Source organism: Dipodomys merriami, unplaced genomic scaffold (assembly GCF_024711535.1).
Source record: "Dipodomys merriami isolate MVZ:Mamm:240054 unplaced genomic scaffold, mDipMer1.0.p SCAF_129, whole genome shotgun sequence".
Taxonomy (NCBI): domain Eukaryota; kingdom Metazoa; phylum Chordata; class Mammalia; order Rodentia; family Heteromyidae; genus Dipodomys; species Dipodomys merriami.
Window position 1 is genome coordinate 3,021,306 of NW_027202593.1, and position 14,578 is coordinate 3,035,883.

Consider the following 14,578-nt stretch of genomic DNA (forward strand, 5'->3'; position numbering starts at 1 on the left):
CGCGCACCCCTCCACGCACACGCCCCTGGATCCATGCACACGCGCACCCCTCCACGCACACGCCCCTGGATCCATGCACACGCCCCTCCACGCACACGCCCCTGGATCCATGCACACGCCCCTGGATCCATGCACACGCCCCTCCACGCACACGCCCCTCCACGCACACGCCTCTGGATCCATGCACGCACACGCCCCTCCACGCACACGCCCCTGGATCCATGCACACGCGCACCCCTCCACGCACACGCCCCTCCACGCACACGCCCCTGGATCCTTGCACACGCCCCTCCACGCACACGCCCCTCCACGCACACGCCCCTCCACGCACACGCGCACCCCTCCACGCACACGCCCCTCCACGCACACGCCCCTGGATCCTTGCACACGCCCCTGGATCCTTGCACACGCCCCTCCACGCACACGCCCCTCCACGCACACGCGCACCCCTCCATGCACACGCCCCTCCACGCACACGCCCCTCCACGCACACACCCCTCCACGCACACGCGCACCCCTCCACGCACATGCCCCTCCACGCACACGCCCCTCCACGCACACACGCACCCCTCCATGCACACACGCACCCCTCCATGCACACGCCCCTCCACGCACACGCCTCTGGATCCATGCACACGCGCACCCCTCCACGCACACGCACACACCCCTCCATGCACACGCACACGCCCCTCCACGCACACGCCCCTCCACGCACACGCCCCTCCACGCACACGCCCCTCCACGCACACGCCCCTCCACGCACACGCACACGCCCCTCCACGCACACGCCCCTCCACGCACACGCCCCTCCACGCACACGCCTCTGGATCCATGCACACGCGCACCCCTCCACGCACACGCACACGCCCCTGCACGCACACGCCCCTGCACGCACACGCCCCTCCACGCACACGCCCCTCCACGCACACGCCCCTGGATCCATGCACACGCCCCTCCACGCACACGCCCTTCCACGCACACGCCCCTCCATGCACATGCACACGCCCCTCCACGCACACGCCCCTCCACGCACACGCCCCTCCACGCACACTCCCCTCCACGCACACGCCCCTCCACGCACACGCCCCTCCACGCACACTCCCCTCCACGCACACGCCCCTCCACGCACACGCGCACCCCTCCACGCACACGCGCACCCCTCCACGCACACGCCCCTCCACGCACACGCCCCTCCACGCCCCTCCACGCAGGCACCACAGGGGCACAGCTAGCTACAAGAGGCCGGCTGTCTGGTGAAGCTTATTTTCTTCCTACTCTTAATTGCATCAAGGAGCCAGAGACAGACGTGGAGCACCGCCACACACACCCGCGCACACTCAGACTGTTTTGTTAAGTGAGGACTGCAGGGAGGCGCGGGCGGAGGCCGCGGTGTGCAGACGGCGTGGTGCGAGCTGCCCGCGTGAGAATGCGTGGTGGGGACCTCCTTCCTTCCTTCCTCCCCGACACCCCGAGGCCAGGCTCTGAGAACTCAGCGTGAGAGCCAGCAAGCGAGACCACGGCTACTTTCACTGACTTTCTCCTGTTTTCTTATGAACCACTTGGACGACAGGACCAAACCTGGCCATTCCTACCGCGCTGAATGGCGCCGGGACCCGTCTTCCTCCCCCTTGGTGGCAACAGTGGATTTGCGGTCCAGGGAACCCGGGGGGGGGGAGGGGTGTGGCTGCACTTACTGTCGGGCTCGGCCAGGCACGGCGTGTACCGCCCCCGGGGCTTCCGAGGGCCAGTGGACAGGCAGATGGCGCGCGCCCTGCGGGACCCGGAGCGAGGCTGGGGCTGGGGGAGAGGCACGTTCGGGTCTGGGGCCGAGTGGAAGATCTGTACAAGAGAGACGGGGCCAGACTCAGGGACGATGGCAATGTCAGCAGGAGAGCCACACCGCGGAGACCTCAGAACCACAGTGCTGGCTGACACACGCACACGCACGAGTACACAAGCACACACACGCACACGCCATGTACACACACACCATGCACACGCCATGCACACACACACCATGCATGCGCATGCGCGCACACACACACACAATGTCAGCACAAGAGCCACACCGCGGAGACCTCAGAACCACAGTGCTGGCTGACACACGCACATGCACGAGTACACAAGCACACACACGCACACACCATGCACGCACACACCATGCATGTGCGCATGCACATACACACACAATGTCAGCACGAGAGCCACACCGCGGAAACCTCAGAACCACAGTGCTGGCTGACACACGCACACGCACGAGCACACACACACACACACACACACACACACACAGTCCTTGGGTGACAGGACGCTTCCTTCACAGGCTTTCTTTTCCATAGCTCCATACGTCCCAGGAGTGCGAGTCAGGTGAACCGATAGCTTTAAGCACCCGCACGCAGGACTGGGGTTCTGGGTCAGGACCCGCCCCGTCTGCAGGGCGCCCCTCCGCCCTCCTCCGAGGTGGGCTCAAGCAGGGCTCCCACTGTGAACGGAGGCGTGAAACCCAGCCTACCTTCTCGTAGTGCTCGATGAGGATCTCCACCACGATGTTCTGGAACTTGATGCTCATCATGGCGGCCACTGTCTCCTCCTGGGCTCTCATCAGGGTGGGGCCGAATATGACGCCCAGGTTGGAGACGGTCATGAGGTTCTGCTGGCTGTGCAGCGACACCCTAGGGGGAGAGGACAGGCGACAGGCTCAGCGGGGCGCCGGGCTGAGGGCAGGGCTCCGTGCCAGCGCGCGGCCGCACAGCGCCAACACACTGCACACGCTCCGTGGACTCACGTTCTGAGGCCAATTCCGCTCCTCAGGGATGGCCTGGGGAGCAATAACGTTAAGAATGTAGAAAGCTCCTATGAAGCTCTCGAGGTCATGCACATCAGGCAGAGAGGTGTCTCCCAAATGCAAGTCCAGGGTTTCCCTGAGCCCACCAAACCCATCTCTGCCCGGCAGAGGGGCGTCCAGCCTCCTCCTCCTGCCTCTCTTCCTTCTAAAACGTCCCCGGCAGCTCCCCAGGCTGCACAAGCACACGGAAGCCGCCATGATGGCTGCCTTGAAAACACACGGAGACAGGCGCCGCGGCTCCGCCGGCCAGCTCAGCTGCTCAGGGGGCTGGAGATGGGACACGGTATCAAGCACGTACCTCGCTGGGACATCTCTGTCTAACCACTGACATCCGTTAGCCTGCTGGAAGGTAATGTCTGAGGAAGCAGCATGCAGTTGCACACACACACAGAGCACAAGGTTACACTCCTGCCCAAAGGACATCACTAACTACTCCACAGCCACAAGCGAGCACAGTGAGAGAACACTTCAGCACAGAAGACATTCCCTGTTCACCGAAGCGGGGAGACACACCGCTCACGTCACAACACGCGTGAAGAAGCCCTGATTCCTCACACATTTCCCGATGGCTATCCATCTCACCATTATTTAACAACTGCAAAGGGTATGACTATTCACATAATAGAAGCCGGTAAAGCTACACACAAACACCCAAAGATGTATTCTAGACAGCTTCACGTGTTTTAAGAAGACACCAGCAGCTCTTAGCGAGTGAACACGTGGAGAGGTAAGCAAGCTAAGCCAGAGAATTACTTGACCAGGTGCTTGATTAAGATGTCCAGCATCTCTCTGTTCTTCTCGGGCAGTTTGTGTACCAAGGCGTGCACGGCCTCCACCCTGTAGTTCTGGTCGTCCGACTCTGTGGGGAAGAAAGGTCGCAGACGCTGTTTTAACTGCAGGCATCATAACCTCGCCTGCGTCCCTCAGCCCGCAAAGCCTCGCGTCACGGAGCGGCTGTCTTCATTCCCCGAGACACCAGAGCGCTCCCTCATCTGCTGGGTGTGGAAAAGGCCAGACTGTGTGAAGTCAGGGCTGAGGTACCCAGATGTCCCCAAGAAAACCTAACTGGGAATGGAAGACAAGATACACACACACACACACACACACACACACACACACACACACACACACACACACACACACACACACACACACACGCACACACACACACACACACACACACACACACACACACACACACACCACTTCCCAACTTTGAGTCCGGGGACCCAGCTGTGGGTCCGTCCCTGCCAAGGAATTGTGACACTTCTAGGTCTTCAAATGTCTTCTTTTACACTGAGATGTATTTAAAAACAAAACCAAAAACAAAAAGAAGAACTGAATTTCATTGAGGAACCTAGTTTGGCATAGTTCCCCCTTGAGTCATATAACAGGTGAATTCCTGGACAGACAATGTATTCTAAATATCACTGTAATGAATAATGGGATTGCCATTTGCATCGGAACAACTGAAGAACCAAAGTTCGCATTGAAAAATCCCACTTGTTATAAAGCAAACTCTGCATAAAGGGATCTGGGCTTAGAGTTGGGAAGTGAAGTAAAAAAAACAAACAACAACAAAACCCTAGGAAGCGGGTATCAGTCACGACAGCAAACAACACTGGAATTTTCACTCTTCTTTCTCATCGCACCAGACTGTCAACCGACAGTCTGGTTTTCATCAGATTCTGTCTTCCTAAGTGACAAAAACATTTAGTTTACTCTACGATCCGTATTGGCTAAGAAGCCCTGCTGCGGGCTGCGACAACACAGACAATGGTGTTTGAGCAACAGGTGGAGCATCCACGCCAGCACACAGTGTCCACGGGCACCACAGCCTGCCCATGGCGGTCCACAGCCCATCCACAGCACCAAGCAGTGTCCACGCACACCCCAGCCCATCCACAGCAGCCCACAGCATTCACGCACACCCCAGCCCACCCACAACAGCCCACGGCGTTCACGCACACCCCAGCCCATCCACAGCAGCCCACGGCATTCACGCACACCCCAGCCCACCCATGGCAGTCCACGGCATTCACGCACACCCCAGCCCATCCACAGTGGTCCACGGCATTCACGCACACCCCAGCCCATTCACAACAGTCCACGGCATTCACGCACACCCCAGCCCATCCACAGTGGTCCACGGCATTCACGCATACCCCAGCCCATCCACAGCAGCCCACGGCATTCACGCACACCCCAGCCCATCCACAGTGGTCCACGGCATTCACGCACACCCCAGCCCATTCACAACAGTCCACGGCATTCACGCACACCCCAGCCCACCCACAACAGCCCACGGCGTTCACGCACACCCCAGCCCATCCACAGCAGCCCACGGCATTCACGCACACCCCAGCCCACCCACAACAGCCCACGGCGTTCACGCACACCCCAGCCCATCCACAGCAGCCCACGGCATTCACGCACACCCCAGCCCACCCATGGCAGTCCACGGCATTCACGCACACCCCAGCCCATCCACAGCAGCCCATGGCATTCACGCACACCCCAGCCCACCCATGGCAGTCCACGGCATTCACGCACACCCCAGCCCATCCACAGCGGTCCACGGCATTCACGCACACCCCAGCCCATCCACAGCGGCCCACGGTGTTCACGCACACCCCAGCCCATCCACAGCGGTCCACGGTGTTCACGCACACCCCAGCCCATCCACAGCGGCCCACGGTGTTCACGCACACCCCAGCCCATCCACAGCGGTCCACGGTGTTCACGCATACCCCAGCCCATCCACAGCGGCCCACGGCGTTCACGCACACCCCAGCCCACCCACAGCGGCCCACGGCGCGTGGTACTCACTGACGGCCAGGATGAAGTCCTGGTGCAGCTTGTACGTCATCAGCGGCTCAGCCAGGCACCTGCAGCAGAGACGGAAGGCGGCGTGCTGATGGAGGCGTCCTCTCCAGCCCGCCCCGCCAGTTCCAGAGCCTCTTTAGGAACTCAGAGATTCTCTCTGCTCAACTAGTGTCAGCGGGACACGGGGCGGGACAAGGAAGGACGGTTACAGCGCTGAGCGCAGACTCCACAGACCCCGGGCCCCGCACGGCTGGCTCTCTCAGGAGGAGAGGCTAGGGATTACTTCATTCAGGACCAAAGCCAACCTCACATAGTTCAAAAAGCAAAAAAATGTATTTCAATTTGTTTAAAACATACATTAAATATCCTCACAGGTTAATATGAAACAAAAAATGATCCTTCAGAGCTGGGTGCTGGTGGCTTATTCCTGTAACCCCAGCAACGGTGGAGACCCATCCCAGGTAGAGGCCAGGATGTAGAGGCCAGGACATAGAGGCCATGCTGCTCAGGGAAGGTCGAGAGCCTTCTGGACACGCAGCCGGGTGCTGCAGGCGCGTCACCAGCCACGCTACAGCAGGAAGCCTGCATGAGGCGGCCATGTGCCAGAAACCACCGCGGTGGAGAGACAGACGCAGTCTCACAAGAACCAACCCCAAAACGGCTGCGGGAGAGCAGCCTCCACGCGCAGGCCCTGATTCACACTCCAGCACCGTGTTCTTCTGAACACATGAGCTCAGTGCTCACAAGACGCGGCCGCCTTGGAAGGTGCCACTGAAAAAAAACCTTGACCAGTTCCAGAACGCAAAATGAGCGCAGCAGGACTGTGTGTCCAGCCCGCCTGTGTGCACACAGCCCCCACGTGTGCACACAGCCTCCCTGTGCCCGGCCTGCCTGTGTGCACACAGCCTCCATACACAGAGCCTCCCTGTGCCCGGCCTGCCTGTGTGCACACAGCCTCCATGCACATAGCCTCCCTGTGCCCGGCCTCCCCCCAGTGCACACAGCCCCGGGTACACACCTGAGGTAGTTTTTTAGCCCACTGGTGATCGTCTTGTTGTCCCACAGTTCAACGTCAATGTCAATATCTGGAGGGGATTTGGGAGCTGGAAAGAATAAAAGTATTTCAGCTGTGTAATTCAGAATGTGACCCCCGACACCCAAGGTCGGGGGTCGGTCACTGCGCAGGACGCCGCAGCCGCCCGGCCGCGTGTGCTCACTGCATCCCGGCGAAGTGTCCGGCATGCACCGGGGGGGTCGCAGGGCTCTGCATGGATTAAAACAGTCAATCCTCAGAAGTCTCAAGACACGGGGAAAGCTCACCCCCCCCTCCCCCCTCCCGTAACAGAGGAGGCGGCTGAGATGTGGGGAAGTTGAGCGTGTCCAGGCTGAGCCGGGATGTGATGTGCGGGCATCGGGCGTTACCTCGCCACGGGTGACCAAAGCCAGCCTGGAAGCCAAACCCAGCAGTGCCAGGATGCCCCTCGCGCTCTTATCGTTCCCCTATGACAGCTGAACACCGCAGAGGGCTCAGTGCTGTACACGAGCCCATCTGTGAAGCCCCGTCGGTCTCGTCCAATAAACACACGGAGTTAAGATTAACTATGAATTTAAAATACACAGAGGGCCGCAGCCATGTGTGCACGAGAAGCCTGTGTTCCGGGGCCACGTGTGCTGGGGCGCCACTTACAGAAGGTGGTGCTCAGGAGCTTCTGGACTTTGGAGTTGACTCCTCCGATGCGGTACAGGCCGAGGACGGTGATGCCTGAGGGGAGGGAAAAGCGTGCGCATGGCGTGAGCCCCACGCCGCCGGGCGGGAGGTGCGCGGCTCGGCAGACGCCCGCCACGCGCCACGCGGCGCAAGAGCAGCCTGGCGGGTCCGCGGTATGGCGGGTCCAGCCGGCCCGAGACGGCCCTGCACACGCGCTTCCCAGAGCTGACCCCGCACGGCGGCCCGAGAGCCTCGGAGACCCTCCGGGAGTCGAGGGAAGCCCCCTCCCCCGCCCGCAGCTGCTACTCTACATAAACGGCATCGGGAAGGGAGGGCGAGGGTACTCCTCGTCCCCGGTCTTCGGAGTCGGGGATGCCTGTGTGCTCCACACGCATGTTTACAGGTGGGGAAAGGACCCGGCTTTCCCCGCTCACTCACCTCGCGTCTCCACGGCTTGGATGCATTTCCTCACGAAGTTGAAGCCGGCTTCGTTCAGGTACACTGGAAGAGGGGGTGACCGTGAGCTGGGCGCCCGCAGGGAGTGGGGCCCCTAGCTGGTCCCCTCCCAGACGCGCTGCCTCCCTGACGGGACGCGACTGTGGCCAGCGTGTGACAGGGACGCGCGGTTATCAGAGGTCGGGAGCCAACGGCTTCACTCCACGAAAAGAAAAACGGTTACCACTTCCTGGCCAGACGATAGGACAACGGAAACGTTAGAAGCAAAGAAGCTGCGTCACTCAGAAGAGGGTGAGGCACGCGCCGCCCCTCGCCTGACATCCAACAACATCTAAACACAGACTGCCCCACCAGGGTTCAGACTAGTCTAGAACAGGGTTCCAGACTGCTCTAGAACAGGGTTCCAGACTGCTCTAGAACAGGGTTCCAGACTGCTCTAGAACAGGGTTCCAGACTGCTCTAGAACAGGCAACGCCAAGTGCTCACTGACGGGTTATTCCTTTGCACCAAGCTTGCTCCAGTTCCTCCTCTGACAGGTTCCTGCGGGTGTGCAGAGCCTGGCCTCAGCTCGCTCTCCCTCCTCAGAGGCGGCCGGAGGGAATCAGAACCCAACTACGCGCGGTTCCCAGGAACTGAAACCGAGCAACACCCACGGTGCTTTGGCCTCCGGGGTAAAGCGGAGGACAGACCTAATAAACCTCCTTGATTCAGTCAGACGTTACCCGTTCAGGGCTACAGCTTTTACTGAAACCCAAATGACGTTTCCATAGGCAGCGTAGCAGCACAAAAGCTATTCATCGTGGCAGAATTTGAAGAGCCGCAAGGAGAGGAAACCGCGTGCCCTTCCACAGTGCTCAAAAACCAGAGTCCTTGTGCCGCGCTTCCTCGTCATCCAGACCTGACCTGACCCCGGATGCACCGCACGCAGCACACGCACCGCGCGCGGCCGCACAGCGGCTTCCCCAGCGGCCAGCGTGGAGACGCCCGCCTTAACCGCGTCTCCTTCACCCCCTGCCTTGGCTTTTCAGATGAAAAGACACAGGCATCTCCTGCTGGGCTCCAGAGCACAGGGAGACAGCGGCCCACAGAAGTGAGCACTGTGGTCTGCACCGCAGCCACAGGCCTCGAGGATCAAGAGCGGACACTGCAGCACTGCCCGTGACCCCCGTCCTGCTCAGCCCGTGAGTGGCTCCGGGGCTCTGACCTTGGACAGAATCAGTCACACTGGAGTCGAGCTGTGGGAAGGGCGGAGGGAAGGACGTGACCCAAGATGTCTGGGAACTGAATGCTGTGCCGCTCAAGGGCACGTGTGGCAGCCGGATTTGCATGGAAGTGGAAGCAGCTCACTGTTCAGTTGATGTCTGGTTGGACACGGCCCTGGGCCCCGTGGTGCTGGAGAGAACTCGGCCCTGGCACACGGGAGGGGACTCCGTCCCGGGAACAGCGCGGGGGGGGGGGGGGGCTGGGAGGAGTGCCGGCTGGGAGGAGTTCTAAGTGCCTCTTCCTCACACTCCACACATTGTCCAGGGTGAAGGACAAGCTGAAAAGCCACCACACAAAAGCCACGCATGATCGGAGACAAGGCTCAGGCCACCAACAGAGAATACTAAACAAAGAAAACAGGAGAGAGAGAAACTGCGTTTTCCCTTGCAAACCGCCAGGCCCAGGATACGTATCTGAGACAGGAAAGGGCCATGCAGAAAGAGGATCTGTTTCCTGGCAAGGTGAGTTCAAATGGCAGAATCCCGAGGAACCTGGGTGATGTAGTTTTTAATAAAAATACCTCAGTGGCACAGCTCGAGGGTAGTTTAATGTGAACCTCAGTTGGCACCTGTTTAATACTGACAGTAAATCTTACCTCCCTCAAAATGAATCCACTTCCAAAGTCTTAGGATTCTACAAAAAAGCCATTAACGGCCTAGCTCACAATCAGAAAGGTATTTGTGGACAGAATATCCTGCAACTGGCCATTTCTTGGGGAGTACTGCAAAAAAAAAAAAACCAAAAACACCAAACCACCACCCCACCCCCCAAAAAAACAACCAACCATCAGCTGCCTCAGAGAGCCAGCCAGACACAAGACAGGGCGTATCAAGAAGCAAATAAAAGCCCAAGGAATGAAAATGAAATCTGATGTAAGTGATAGAGAAATGGTTTGATTATGAACTATTTCTTTGATTCAAGATTTCATGTTTTCAATTCTATCAGATGGAAGGTTTGTTAACTTATCACAAATAACCTCAGTGATAAAATAACTAATACAACGTCAATGGTGGTTGGAGTGATTCTCTGGGCGCATACTGGGAAGGCAGCCTTCGATCCCCTTCCCCGAGCCCACAGCGGCTGCTGGTGGACAGATGGCTGAAGGTCAGGTTGTGCTGGAGTAGCGAGGGGAGGGCCGCTGCTGGCTTCCCCTCCCCCAGAGTCCCAGGGCCTCGCGCTCACAGGCAGAGGAGAGATTTCCCGGCCTGAGTGGCTCCTGAGTGGCTCGGAAGGGCTGGCGGCTCCCCCTCCGCTAACAGGACGTCCGCTCCCTTCCCGCGCTGGGGAGAAGCCGAGCCCTCGCCCTTCTTCAGCCGCACGATTCGGACGCGCCTTCTGCTCTTTTCTCGTCTAACTGTCAAGGCGCCTAACTGCGGTTTCTCTTTTCTGGCTTACTGCAAGGTTGGCCAAGGTAGAAAGAAAAGGATTGTTTCTCATTAGCGGCCAGAACTATCTGCCAAGCTCAAATCCATACTGTTTCTGCTTTTCAACTCTTAGCTGTGCCGAGAGCCGGGTCCACGCGTGCATCACTGCACCTTCCCCAGAGACGCCCAGACACCGCCACAGATGAAGGGTCAGGTGTGCATCACACCACACACCTGTGAAATTCACTCATCCATCAGGAAGAATACTGCCCCATTTTCAGGGACGTAAAAAAAAAATTACGTAAAGTGAAATGTCAGGCTCAGGGAGACAAAGGGCATGTGTTTTTCTCTCCTGTGGAATTTAGATCTAAAATAGATAAAGATGTGAAAGAATAGACAGGGTTGTATGCACGCACGTGTGTACACACATACACCAACTAACGTATAGTGCGCACAGGGCGGATTCAAATGGTTGTAACTCATTTGAACAACTGCTGTACAGTTCAGTGAGGCCGGGCGAGGTGGAGGGAGAGGAGCAGACGCAGGGGAGAGGAGGAGTGGGCAGAGTTAGCACACCACGTGTGTATGTGGAAACAGAGCCTGGTGGCGGGGCCTGGGTGGGGTGAGGATGGGGGGAGGGGGAGGCAGGAGTGTGAAGGTGCCCCACACGCTCACTGCAGACGTGTGGCTTGAGAGCCCTTCATACAGCCGTTTGAAGATAATGCAAATAAACAATATACTACAGTAAAACTAATAAAAGGTTGTGAAGGGGGAAAATGACTTACTTTCTTCTTTCTTGCTAATGATGGCGGGCAGGGTGTAAATCTGAAAACAGAGGATGTGAATCAGTGGCTTGGGTTACCGTGCGCCGGGAAGGTTGGCAGACGCTGCTGCTGCGGCCTGCGCCTGCCGTGGCCCGAGGCCAGGCCCCTTGCCCCGGCCCCTCCCTCCCCTGCGCCTGCCGTGGCCCGAGGCCAGGCCCCTTGCCCCGGCCCCTCCCTCCCCTGCGCCTGCCGTGGCCCGAGGCCAGGCCCCTTGCCCCGGCCCCTCCCTCCCCTGCGGTCCCCATCCATGAAAGGCTCTGGGCCTGGCCATCCGGCAGAGGCGTCCCAGCCTGCGGCCAGCACCGTGCCTACCACTCCCCAGAGTCCTCACGGCGCCTCCCGGGTGGCTGCCTCCGGCCACCTGCTCAGTGCCTAATCTCACCCGGACTTTGCTGAGCTAACCAGCCGCCCCTCACCCGGCTCCAGCTCGGGCTTCTGGACTATTGGTGGAGAAGTGAAAAGGCTTCATATTAAAAAAAAAAACAATAAATTGCAGACTATTTTTTAAATAAAATATAATGAAACCGAAATAGTAAACTATAAAGAAAAAAAGCAGAGCCCAAGTTTTGTATCCTTAAATTCAACAGACATACAAGGGCTCCTCCGAGTGACAAATGAACTCGGAACCACCATTCCCTAAGACTCAAGCAGCACCGTAGAGAGCCAGGGAGCACCACCCAGGGACTGGGAGCACCAGCCAGGGGCTGGGAGCACCTTCGAGGGCCAGGGAGCATCGTCGAGGGCCAGGGAGCATCACCAGGGGCTGGGAGCTCCACCCAGGGCTGGGAGCTCCACCCAGGGCTGGGAGCTCCACCCAGGGCTGGGAGCACCACCCAGGGGCTGGGAGCACCACCCAGGGGCTGGGAGCACCGTCGAGGGCCAGGGAGCTCCACCCAGGGCTGGGAGCACCGTCGAGGGCCAGGGAGCATCACCAGGGGCTGGGAGCAGCATTGAGGGCCAGGGAGACCGTTGAGGGCCAGGGAGCACCACCAGGGGCTGGGAGCACCGTCGAGGGCCAGGGAGCCCCACCCAGGGCTGGGAGCCAGCAGGCCCACCACAAGCAGCACCGTGGGTACCTGTGCCACCACACGGGTATTCTGCACAAGCTCCTGAACCTGGAAGGTTCTACAATGGCAGGGTGGTGCTCTCCTTCTGGTCCCAGTTAAAGAGATGGGCACCAGGGCCTCATGCCTGTAGCCCTAGCTACTTGGAAAAAGTTCCCAAGATTCTCATCTCAACCAGTTTATAAAAAGCTGGGCATGACAGCGGCTCCTGTGGTCTGGCTACCTGGGAAGAGTAAGCAAGGGCACCTGGGTCCAGGCTGGCCTGAGAATAAATACAAGATCTTATTTGGAAAGATAAGCAAAAAGAGCTTGGGGCCATGGCTCAAGTGGGAGAGTATCTGCCCAGCGAGCACAAGGCCCTGAGTTCAAACTCTAATACCCACCTTCTTCCTCACAGAACCCTCGGGGGGCACTGTAAGTTATCACACCACATCCAACTAAAATAACAGCTAAAATGAGAAAAATGCTTCACACGGAGAGTTCCACCAACAAGAGCTTTACCAAAGCAGTTTAACAACCAGCCGGGCTGGAGGCTGTGTCGCCTGGAATGGTTCATCGGCATGTGCCCATCGCTCAGTGCAGAAAACCACCCCGAGCGCGGCCAGAGCAATGACGAGGCTGTGGAGTGGATGCCACCTGCCCGGCCAGGCCGGGGACCAACACGGCGGCCTTCCCTCCTCCCCGACACGGCCACCGTGCGCGGCCCACGAGCGACCGAACCCCAGGCTCCACGCCCCCACCCGTGCGCCGCTCTCACCGGCTCCTTCCCGTCCATGGCTTCCAGCCACAGCTTCCGGTTGGCTTCAGAGAAGGCCTGCAGCGTGATGACGCCATGCCTGCGGGCAGAGCGTTCCCAGCGTTAGGCCACCGAGCGGACACGCCACTACACATTTACCAATCCCCAAGAACAATGAAGGTAAAATGTGACCAGAAAGAAGGGCAGAGGACAAAGACATGGGGAGGGAAGAAAGGGCACAGAAAACAAAGACAGATCCTCAGAAAACAAGCGTGGACAAGCACACACATTCACACACGCGTGACTTTAACTGTGATGACCACGGGTAGGAAACCCACGGAATGCTTTGGGTACAGGGCTGTCAGAAGAGCTACTTTTAAACTATTTTCTGTGATTCATTTCCTTTCTAAATAAGTATTTGTGGCCTTCCTATGTGAAAGAGGGAAACAGGCACATGGCTTTCAGACAGACTGGAAAACACGCACACACTTCCCATGTTGACATGTACACCCAGGAAAGGCAAACGTATCTAAAGGCACAAAGTGAAAAGATGAGTCCAGACCTTTCCACGACTTCTATGTCAAAGCAGAACCGCTTGTCGATCGAGTCTGTCTTTCGCCGGATGCAGGACTTTAACTTGAACATCTCTGGGGAGCTGGTCACGAGGCCGTTCTGGAATAGAAAAGACAGTGCACCATCAACACCACATGTGAACCAACACGTGCTCACCGGATCGAGCCACACGCCCTGCTGCCCCATAAGACTGCTCCGTCAGCTGCGAGAGCTACACCCGGCGAATCCCCCCTCGGCCCGACATGCGCTGCCCGGGGTGGGGTCACACACGGCCCGTCAGATGGCCAACGACGCCACTGAACACAAAGACCACAAGTCCCAAATGGCACAGCTTGCAGGAACTGAAATTCTGCAACGGGCTAGAAAGAGCGCCCTGCCGCGCCTAATCGACGTCCCCTAGAAGAAGAAAGGACCAGTGTGAAAAGGCAGAGACGAGTCCTGGGACCCCTGGACGGGGAGCCGAGCGTGGTGTGAGCGTGTCTGTCCAGTGCTGGACGGGGAGCCGAGCGTGGTGTGAGCGTGTGTGTCCCAGTGCTGGACGGGGAGCTGAGCGTGGTGTGAGCGTGTGTGTCCAGCGCTGGACGGGGAGCCGAGCGTGGTGTGAGCGTGTGTGTCCCAGTGCTGGACGGGGAGCCGAGCGTGGTGTGAGCGTGTCTGTCCAGTGCTGGACGGGGAGCTGAGCGTGGTGTGAGCGTGTGTGTCCCAGTGCTGGACGGGGAGCTGAGCGTGGTGTGAGCGTGTGTGTCCAGCGCTGGACGGGGAGCCGAGCGTGGTGTGAGCGTGTCTCTGTCCAGTGCTGGATGGGGAGCCAAGCGTGGTGTGATCGTGTCTGTCCAGTGCTGGACGTGGAGCCGAGCGTGGTGTGAGCGTGTCTGTCCAGTGCTGGACGGGGAGCCGAGCGTGGTGTGAGCGTGTGTGT

The 14,578-nt window shown here is 58.9% G+C and overlaps 1 protein-coding gene across 2 annotated transcripts in view; it reads right to left on the reverse strand.

Annotated features, from left to right (window-relative positions):
* LOC138824466 (rho GTPase-activating protein 42) overlaps positions 1–14,578 on the reverse strand; it is a 100,824-nt gene that overhangs the window by 8,824 nt on the left and 77,422 nt on the right. For both annotated transcript variants that reach the window (XM_070018360.1, XM_070018359.1), the window contains 10 exons: positions 13,649–13,758; positions 13,108–13,186; positions 11,248–11,287; positions 7,818–7,880; positions 7,359–7,433; positions 6,690–6,774; positions 5,675–5,733; positions 3,599–3,704; positions 2,513–2,672; positions 1,695–1,839 (listed from right to left, as the gene is read on the reverse strand). In XM_070018360.1, the coding sequence (XP_069874461.1) occupies positions 1,695–1,839; positions 2,513–2,672; positions 3,599–3,704; positions 5,675–5,733; positions 6,690–6,774; positions 7,359–7,433; positions 7,818–7,880; positions 11,248–11,287; positions 13,108–13,186; positions 13,649–13,758 (922 nt within the window). The remainder of the gene's footprint in view (positions 1–1,694; positions 1,840–2,512; positions 2,673–3,598; positions 3,705–5,674; positions 5,734–6,689; positions 6,775–7,358; positions 7,434–7,817; positions 7,881–11,247; positions 11,288–13,107; positions 13,187–13,648; positions 13,759–14,578) is intronic.